We start from the raw sequence: 10262 nt of genomic DNA on the forward strand, positions 1-10262 counted from the left end.
CATAGATTCTTTCACTTTACTTTCACCATAAGTTTAGTTGTCTGATTCAGGTTCTGAACCATTCCTTAATGTATTAGGTTGAGTCCATAGCCTCTCCTAAGTTTTTGTTTTTTTTTTTAAAATATAGTAGATACTCATTTTAGTCTATCATATTTTTCGATATTACTAATTTCGTTCCTAAAAAGTTGGAAAACCCAAAATGGTCTTCAAAAATTTCAAATGAGTTAAATTAGTTACTTTTTTGGTTAAATTAATCTCTTTCAGGTGTTGTAGAACATGATAAAAAGAACTAATGTGACCCACATTTGAAATTTTTTGGACCGTTTTGAGTTTTCTAGTTTTTGAAGGACCAAATTGGTAAAATGAAAAAACATTAGGGAATAAAATGAGTATTTACTCTAAAAAAAATATGTGAACAAGTTTGAGTATATAATGTATTAGAGGGTATTCTTAATGATATTTTATATAGCTTGGTGATATAAATGCACATTTCATAGCAATGCAATATATTTATAACAAATGCACATTTTATTTATAATTGCCTTAAATTTTGTATTGTTAGCATAAATTTATTTTGGCCCCAATTTTCACCAAGCTCAACATCTTGAGTCTCAATTTTAGCTTTATTAAACCAATTCTTAAACTACATCTAAATTGACACCTTATGACAAAAAAGAAGAGCATGTAAAGACCTAATCAAAACTTTAATGGTGAATGAGATCAAATCCAAGGGTACCCCAAATCAAGCTTGCAGTGTCATGTTGTGTTAAAATGCAAACCCATGTGTGGGAGGCCCCATTCAGATACACAAGGGCAATGAAAATTGTTTGATACTTGTAATATGTTATATGTGGACCTTAATAATGATTCATATGGTTGTGAAGAGTTGAAGCAAAAACAGCAAATACTTTAATATTCTCCCAGTTATTTATTATTTATTGCCAAAAATGTTGCCTTTTTTTCCTAACAAATTTGACACTATGCCCCTCTTGTATTATTGCCTTTTTAAGCAAAGCAAAAATAGATTGAAAATTTTATATGAACTAACCAAAGCTACATAATATGCAAACCACCCACTACTACTTTGAACTACACCTTCAATCTTGATTGGTCACGGACAAAGTTGGTCCAATACATGAGACTCTGACCTAATGAAGTATATGAGCTCCAATGCATGTACATAACTTTATACTCACAAACTAAAAGATTGTTTTCAGGATTTGGTATACCCTTCAGGTCATAAGGCCAACTTTCGTTTCGTTACATAGAGACTCACCCTTTAATCTTACTTGTCCCACATTTTGAACTTTAGTTTGGCCCACTCCATGGTGGTGGTGGTGGCTTTTCTGTAATCACAAATTGAGAGTTACCACTAGGTGGTGTTTTCTTTTAAATGAGATGAGACCTATTCTCATTTGTTTTGCTTTTGGTGTGATGGCTAAACCCCAATTAAAAAAAAGTTGAGTAACCCACGTGTGTATTCCTTTTCAAATTAGTGCTCTGTGCTCCACAACCATGCTTGTAAGGGTAATGAGTTACTTTCAGCAATAAACAATCGTTATGTATGGACACAAGTTCCGGTGAACATGTCTATGATACATGCAAACTTCAAAGACTTTTTTTATCAGTGTTGTAGCAATTGGGATGTAAATTGTGGTCGTTACAGTGTGAATTATTTTATGAGTAAAAAAATATTTTTAAAATCAATACGATCTAATGCGATCACATCATTGTGATTATGTGTCATATCACAATTGCAGTATGATGCAGTTTTAGTGGTCACCACAACCACAATATTACAAATCTTTAATTTGAATCAATGATCAAATACTTGGTAGTTTTCTTTTCTATCCTTAGTCAGTGGTTAATACTTAAAGAACCAAGATAATACCTAAAATTGAGAGATAACATCAATTATATGTCTATCAAATCTCTGCTTTAGAGGTAACAGGTCAATTGTTTATACTTTAGACCAAATATATGAATGTGATATTCAATCATTGACAACTGAAAGATTGTATTAATATGCATTGTGCAACAATAGTTAAAGGTGAATCCCTCTGAAACATTTTTTATGTTGCAATAATATGGTTGTTTGTAGAAAACACCAATTTCTTTAATATTTTTTACAAGCCAGTATTACACATGTGTATTAGAGTATCAGACAAAAAATGTATGCACTTATAATGAAAGAGTTTTATACACTGTCAGTCAATCATTCATTATTATTTTTAATTATGATTGACTTTTCAAAAGAAATAATACAAATAAATAGTAGATGATATACTAACTATGTATAAATCATTACTATATATATTTGTATATACCTTTACATTTGAATACTTTAAGTTTGTTTTATTTTTTATAGAAACTTACATATGGCTTTCTATTTTTAATCTGCCAATATTGTTCACTTATAGTTATAGTTTGTTTGGTGGCACTTTTCTCTTCCAAGTTTAATGGAATTCATTGTTTTGTTGAGGTAACCAGCTGTAATAAGATTTAACTCTAGATTTAAAAATAATTAAAAATAGATGATAGATAATAAACAAATCGTCTATAAAATTCTTAGACTATCGATATATACATTTTTTTCTCATATAAGTAACTCAAAGTGCATATATATTTCCCTCTTAAATAAATCAAACTACTTCTATGATGATTATACTTTGGAAAAAATCTGTTTTTAACGGCAAGAAAAGAGGGTCCCATCCTAAGTGGTTACAACTTGTAATAATTTGAATTATCTCTCACACTTAACAGAACAACTTTGAACTATGACAGCTTTTCTATAACACTCTCTTACTGCAACATTTTCCACTTTCTTTAACCTTATGTTATATAGAAACAGAGAGAAAATAAAAAACTGTTAGATTGATAAACAGAATCAGAAGAATTGTGTCAGAGATTGTTAGATATGTCTGGTCATTGGGGCATTCTTGTTTCAGATCCATGCCTTCAAAACCAGTTCACTCAAGTTGAACTTCACAGTTTAAAAACTCATGTAAGTTCATCATGCTACTCTACTACCCTTTTGGATATTTCTCTCTGTTTGATGAAAATTAAGATCAATAAGTTATTAAGATTCTAACTTTAGTAATAGCTTTTGGAACAAGGATATCTATGGAGAGACGTGTGCATGTTTATCCCCCAAAATTGTAATTTCATTTTAATAAATGGAATAGACGAGTTATTGAAAGTTGTATATTCCTTTGTTTTTTGAAGTCTCTCAATTAATGGAAATGATCTTAACTCTAGTTTTTGTTGGATGAAAATAAGATATTGGTTGTAAACGGATCCATCCTTATCAACAATGTGTTGGTCTAGTGATGTAGGAGTAGATCATAGGATGACCAAAAGGTTAAGGGTTCGATTCCTGGAGCAACACATGTTGGCAGGGACGTATTAGTTCTTTACACAAAAGGGGATGATGATACCCTTGGTAGTACGATAAAACAGATCCATCCTTTCATTTTTTAGTAATAGTTTTCATCATGATTTTTTGTTGTTGTTGTTGCGACTTTTAGAATCATGCCAACTTTTGATTTTTGAATCTTGGGTTTTACTTTATTTGTTGATTTGTCCATAAAGATTGGATTTTTTTTATGTTGGTGATTCAAGTGAGCTTTGTGGGTAATGATGAACATTGTTTATGGTTGGTGCAGTTCATGAGCATAAGGAGAGAGAGTGGGAGGCTTACCATTGGGGACTTGGCTTCAAAGATGTCAAGATTGAAAGTTGTTGGAGATAATCTGAGTGAAGAAGATAGAGCATCTTATATTCAGGATTTGTATCAGACAACAGATGAGGAGGTTGATTTTGAATTGTTTCTCAAGGTAGGATTTAATTTATGATCTGGATTTTATGTCATCCTTTTCAATCATCAACTTTTTATGTAATGGATAGTGGATCTTTACCCACATGATACGAATATACTCATAGAACAAGTGGATCATGTAAATTGTACAATATTGTGGTTTTAGTAGTCTATATTTCCTCATCACAACCACAATATATATGTTCAACTTGCATTTTTTTGTTTAACCAAGAGTATCCCCTCCTGTGGGTACGGAACTAATCCATTTCGGTTTGTGTAGTTATCCCTCCCAACAAGTGTCGTTCCTAGGAATCGAACATTTGACATTTTGGTCTATCTGAGAATCCAATGGGACCAACGCCTTGTTGATTCAACTTGCATTAGCTAGTATTTTTGGTTGCTTTAGATCCAATAAGGAAATAAAATATCAGCTGGTTGATTTTAATAGAGTTTGCCTTATGTAAGTAAAAGTACAAGAGAAAAAAATGGAAAAGAAATAAGGAACCAATAAAAACCATATTTTGATTTTACAGATTGCAACACATGTTGAACTGTAACCATATTATAGATCATTTCAATTGCTTTTCTTCTGTAACTAAACATCATAAGGGGATTAATTTTTAAAGGTGTTCCTTTTCCCCCCCATAGAAAGTAGAAAAGCACTTAAGGCTTAATATATATGAAACAATTTCAGTAGTAGTTTTGCCAAGTCAAAGTTTAACTAGAGTAATAACATATACGAATAATAGTGCTATAATTGATGACAGGTTTACTTGAAACTGCAAACTTTTGCAAGTTCTAGAACAGGAAATACTGCAAAGAATTCCTCAGCATTCCTCAAAGCTGCCACAACCACATTGCTTCACACAATAAGTGAATCTGAGAAGTCATCATATGTTGCACATATAAATAACTATCTTGGTGGAGATGAGTTCCTCAACAAATACCTTCCGATCGATCCTTTAACCAACGACCTCTTCGAAATCGCAAAAGATGGTGTTCTTCTTTGGTACAAGACATTTTCTTTTATTTTCCTATGTTACTGTTTTTGACAACTTCTTTTTCTTAAAAAAGATTTATATTTTGTTGCAGTAAGCTTATTAATGTGGCAGTTCCGGGGACGATCGATGAACGAGCAATCAATACGAAAAGGTTGCTTAATCCATGGGAAAGGAATGAAAATCACACACTTTGCCTCAACTCTGCTAAAGCAATTGGATGTACTGTTGTCAACATTGGTACTCAAGACTTCATTGAAGGAAGGGTATGTTTCTATGCCTTTCCATTTTTCGCACATTAAAGCAACGCTATCACCTTTATGATAATGCCTTTTTGTAATGTGCTATGTGATGTTTACAAAACAAGGCTTATCTATCTACTCCTCCATAAGTGTCAACACATGTAATTTTGATACTATGACAGTGAATCTCAGAAGTATTTTGTGATCATATTATACTTAGCACATGCCTTTTTGTAATTTGCTTTACTGTGATAATATAAGTTCAACTCAAAGAAGATTCAGACCAAATTTAGATTCATGTTCTCCCTTTCTTTGCCTTTAGTTTCATGCAAGAAGTTTCATAACCAATCAAGAACCGGAATACTATTTTACGTTATAATTAGAGCGAAGTCTATGTTAATTGCTTCTCATAATGTTTTCTTAGGAGCTTCTCATAATGTTTTCTTAGGAGCTTCTCATAATGTTTTCTTTTGTGCATTTTGAGGGTTGATGTCTCATTTATTTTGTTATAATTTCAGCGTCATCTCGTGCTTGGATTGATTTCTCAGATTATCAAGGTAACTATGGTTTAATATTTTGGTAAATATTAAGTTTTTGTTACAAACTTTTTGACACTCTAATGGTGGTGCAAAATTAGATACAATTATTGGCGGATCTGAACCTAAGGAAAACTCCTCAACTTGTGGAGTTGGTCGGTGATAGTAAGGTAAATAACTCGCTTTCGTTTTTGTTATTGTATTTTCATCGTTTTTTATATATGTTGGCATCATATTTCTGAAATCAACAGGATATGGAAGAGTTGATGACTCTATCACCGGAAAAGATTTTGCTAAGATGGATGAATTTCCATTTGAAGAAAACAGGTTACAAGAAGATAGTCACAAACTTCTCCTCTGATGTTAAGGTAACTGAGTGCTTCTTAGAAATAAATGTACTCATGATATCATTTTCTTGGGTTGATTAGAAGAACATTGCTTTATTTAATGTCAAAGTGTGTTTTGTTCACTTGGCATCTATAATAAAAAAGTGATCAGTGGCTTTGAAATCTTATTCATCTAATGGTAAATAATAAGCAAGTAATGTATAGTGTTGAACATTATTCGAAATGAATTGTGTCAATTGATAGTTTTCAAAAGACATTTTTGAAGATTCTTTATGCAGTATTCCACTTTATCCTATATAGCATTTTCTAGTTGAAAGATAGGGTATATAAATTACTGGAAGTAAAGGAAATTATATAATCCAGTATTCTGAGGTATAAATTGTTATAGATGCTTCTAAACAGATTTCTTGTAATAGCCGGTTTTTGATCATATATGGTTCTGAAACTGCAGGATGCAGAGGCTTATGCTCGCCTTCTAAATGTTCTTGCACCTGAATTCACTAATCCATCCACATTGGCAGTAAAAAATCCGTTTGAACGTGCGAAGTTAGTTCTCGAACATGCCGATAAGATGGGCTGCAAGCGATACTTAACTGCAAGAGACATAGTGGAAGGTTCTCCAAATCTTAACCTTGCTTTTGTTGCACATATTTTTCAACACAGGTGATAATAATCTTTTTCTTGACTTGAGCAATGTCATATACTTAATCTTTCTCATGATAAATGTAGGCATGCTAACTCAATTTTCTTCATATAGGAATGGACTTCCAACCCAAACAAAACAAAGTTCTCTCCTTGAAACATTGCCAGGTGATAACCAAGACTCTAGAGAAGAGACAGCATTTCGCCTCTGGATTAATAGCTTTGGAAATTCGACATATATCAACAATGTCTTCGAGGATGTCAGAAACGGGTGAAGCGTCTCATCTTTTAAAATTTATCTTATAGGTGTTGAATATATGAAGTGATTTTTGTTAAACTTCACTATATAATTGAAAACTGATTGTAAACTGTAACGAATTCGACCTTTTTACTCTTCGTAGTGACTTAAGAATTGAATAATTCCTCAATGGCTGCGAGTCAATGTTGAAATCATTCTAGCAAAAAGAAATGGCAGTGTCATGATTCTTGATTTCAACATCGTTTGCTTTATTTTCTCGAGACTTATATCTTTTCGATCGGGGTGATCATGATTCTTTATAGGTGGATACTTTTAGAGACTCTTGACAAGGTGTCACCTGGCATTGTCAATTGGAAGATTGCTAACAAGCCTCCAATTATGATGCCATTCAAAAAAGTAGAGAACTGCAACCAAGTCGTAAAAATCGGGAAACAACTCAAATTTTCTCTGGTAAATGTTGCTGGAAATGACATAGTGCAGGGATATAAAAAGTTAATACTAGGTATGTTGACCTCTAAATTATTTACTGTACAATACTCCAATCATTTGAATGGCAACACATCCATTCTATGAAACATTTCAGGCTTGTCCTTAATGTTTCGTTAGGGGATTTTGACATTGTACCAAATAATGTTGATTTTATCTTCAGCTTATTTGTGGCAATTGATGCGGTACAACATTCTACAACTGCTAAAGAATCTGAGATTTCACTCTCATGGGAAGGAAATAACTGATGTTGATATTCTGCAATGGGCTAATAGTAAAGTGAGCAACTCAGGAAGTCAAAGCTGCATGAATAGTTTTAAGGTATTGAATGCATATCCATAACTATGGTATTTAGTGAAACACTTTGTTTCTAATATTTGACCGCATTTGTCTTGTTTTATGTTTTAGAGTAAATACCTATTTTACTCCGTCATATTTTTCGCCTTACCAGTTGTCCTTCAAAGAAGAAAACCTAAAATGGACGCCAAAAATCTCAAATATGGGTCAAATTAGTCATTTTTGGGGTCAAATTAGTCCCTACCAAGTGTTGTAAAACATGCTAAAAATGACTAATTTGACCCACATTTGAAATTTTTTAGGACCGTTTTAGGTCTTTTCTTGTTTGAAGGACTAAACTGGTAAAGTCAAAAAATATGAGGGACTAAACTGGTAAGGTCAAAAAATATGAGGAATTAAAATGGGTATTTACTCTATGTTTTAATGTTTAGTGAATAAAGTAATATAAGGAGTGATTGTACTTCTATATGACAAACTATTACTTATGAAACCATTATACACCTATTAGTACCATGCTTGTTAGAGAGCGAAGCAACCTATTTTTTACACTACTTTACTTTAATTATATCAAGTCAATTAAAAATTAGAATGCATATGCATGCTTGTAACTTGTAAAGGGGACAACTATAATGAGGAACCTGAAAAGCTGATGTAAGAAGGAGATTGTCATTCCATAGTTTCAAATTGTAGATCGCATCACCTGATGCGGCCACAATATTACGGTTGTGGTGACCGCTGCAACTGCATCATATTGTAATAGAGGTTTGACACTGAATCACAATGATGCAGTATCAGGTCGCATCAAATTAAAAGTTCACACTACAACAGTCGCAATCCGCCTTGCAATAAAACTGATATCAATTGGAAGCCTCTTACTCTCAGGGTCATTGCATCCTGTTCATCAGATGGAAATTTTATGGTTTTGGAATTTAATGAGTAATTCTATCTTGCTTGTTATTGAAGCCACATGATTATTTAGCAATATGCATTTATAACAATTTTCCTTAACTAGTATAGTTCACATTTGTTTGGTAAATCTTTTAGGTATTATGTCAAATTTTGCATTTTATACCAGCAGAATGTGTTCAGGGACTAAATGATTACAGAATTAGGTTCATTGATTGATACAATTATTTCAAATTTCAGGATAAAAGTTTATCGGACGGAATTTTTTTCCTTGAACTTCTTAGTTCTGTGCAACCAAGAGCTGTAAATTGGAGTCTTGTAACAAAAGGAATAACTGGTATGTTTTCCTTTCACTCTTTCAGTGAGCTTGCATGCATGTTACAATAATAGTCTCACATTAATCACATAATATTAAATCTGAAATAATTATGTTTCTTATAGGCATTATTGTCTTTGTTTGAAATCTGTAACATTACTCATTGATTTAGGTTCATGTAATGGCTTTTATATTAGAGAATAAAGTATCTCTTTATATCATGAAATAACTTATATCCTCCAGCCAGTAAAAGTATGACACATGTACTATTTTCTTTAGTTTTAGAAATATTTTTATAAAAAATGATTAAATGGAACATATATCATGATTTTAGTGGTTGTAGGATATAACTTATCTCTTTATATTAGGAGATACTTTATTCTCTTTTTATTATTCCTGTTTAATTTTTGTTTTAGTACATTTATGGAGAAATTTTCTTGTGTCATTTATACACAATAACTTTTGATGAAGAGCATATATTCAGTAAGTTGTAGCCTCAATGTTGAGTTATCTCAATTCTACAATTGGAGTACAATAACAACCAAGCCTTTATCTCACTAGATTGGGTCGGCGACATGATTGAACGACGCCATAATGCTCTATTATCATAAATCATGATTCATTTGCTCATTTTGTGGTTTGGTCATGTGAACATAAATTTAGGAACATCAACACTTTCAGAAGACTAGGAAAAGATTTGTATAATAAATGCTTAATTCATTTCTGTTTTAATTACACAGATCAGGAGAAAAAGATGAATGCCACCTACATTATCAGCATTGCAAGAAAACTAGGATGTTCTATTTTCTTGCTTCCTGAAGACATCACTGAGGTAGTTTGAAATTATGGTTCCAACCTTTATCTCTAAGACTAGGAAAATTGATGTGAACATTTCAACACATATAGAACATATTCATATCGATAACGGAAGCGAAGGGATCATGTTATATACCTCCGGAACACCCTTCGATCTGTTATGTTTCACCGATCACAAATCTCATGTGATATAAGGAATGATTTCCTTTAGACCTAATAGAAGTAGCTAGCATTCATTTCTAACTTGGTTTTACTTTGTAATCTTTCATACTCTGTGTTTTTTATCTGAACATTTTGTCCAATGCTGTTGTTAAACATTTTCAGGTGAATCAGAAGATGATCCTTACACTAACAGCTAGTGTAATGTATTGGTTCTTAAAACATCCTGATGAAGAAAGAACAGTAGGAACATCAGATAGTGAGAGTGGGAGTCAAATGGAGACTGTATCAAATTCAACATTGGATGACTCTGCATCTGATTCATCAGCAGAAGATAATGGCAACATGTAAATATGATTGTTGTGTAAAACGTTTTTGTTATGATCCTATAATATATATATATATATATATATGAACCCCTTTAGTAGTTGATTAAACCAA

At 32.3% G+C, this 10262-nt stretch overlaps 1 protein-coding gene across 1 annotated transcript; it reads left to right on the forward strand.

Annotated features, from left to right (window-relative positions):
* The first annotated feature begins 2837 nt into the window (after positions 1-2837).
* On the forward strand, positions 2838-10262 carry LOC109339595 (fimbrin-2-like). The gene is made up of 14 exons (XM_019577056.1): positions 2838-3004; positions 3666-3836; positions 4585-4826; positions 4910-5081; positions 5576-5614; positions 5695-5763; positions 5845-5961; positions 6392-6603; positions 6698-6853; positions 7144-7343; positions 7491-7648; positions 8771-8867; positions 9587-9678; positions 9987-10262. The coding sequence occupies exons 1-14, from the start codon at positions 2918-2920 to the stop codon at positions 10170-10172; spliced, it is 1998 nt and encodes a 665-aa protein (XP_019432601.1). The 5' UTR covers positions 2838-2917; the 3' UTR covers positions 10173-10262.

This window comes from Lupinus angustifolius, unplaced genomic scaffold (assembly GCF_001865875.1).
Source record: "Lupinus angustifolius cultivar Tanjil unplaced genomic scaffold, LupAngTanjil_v1.0 Scaffold_82_19, whole genome shotgun sequence".
Classification (NCBI taxonomy): domain Eukaryota; kingdom Viridiplantae; phylum Streptophyta; class Magnoliopsida; order Fabales; family Fabaceae; genus Lupinus; species Lupinus angustifolius.

Excerpts from the sequence above, each read along its gene's own strand:
- LOC109339595 (XM_019577056.1), top strand. The coding sequence starts at position 2,918 with ATGTCTGGTCATTGGGGCATTCTTGTTTCAGATCCATGCCTTCAAAAC. Across the intron at positions 6,854-7,143 it reads TTCGAGGATGTCAGAAACGG|GTGGATACTTTTAGAGACTC; the intron begins GTGAAGCGTCTC and ends GATTCTTTATAG. Across the intron at positions 9,679-9,986 it reads TTCCTGAAGACATCACTGAG|GTGAATCAGAAGATGATCCT; the intron begins GTAGTTTGAAAT and ends AAACATTTTCAG.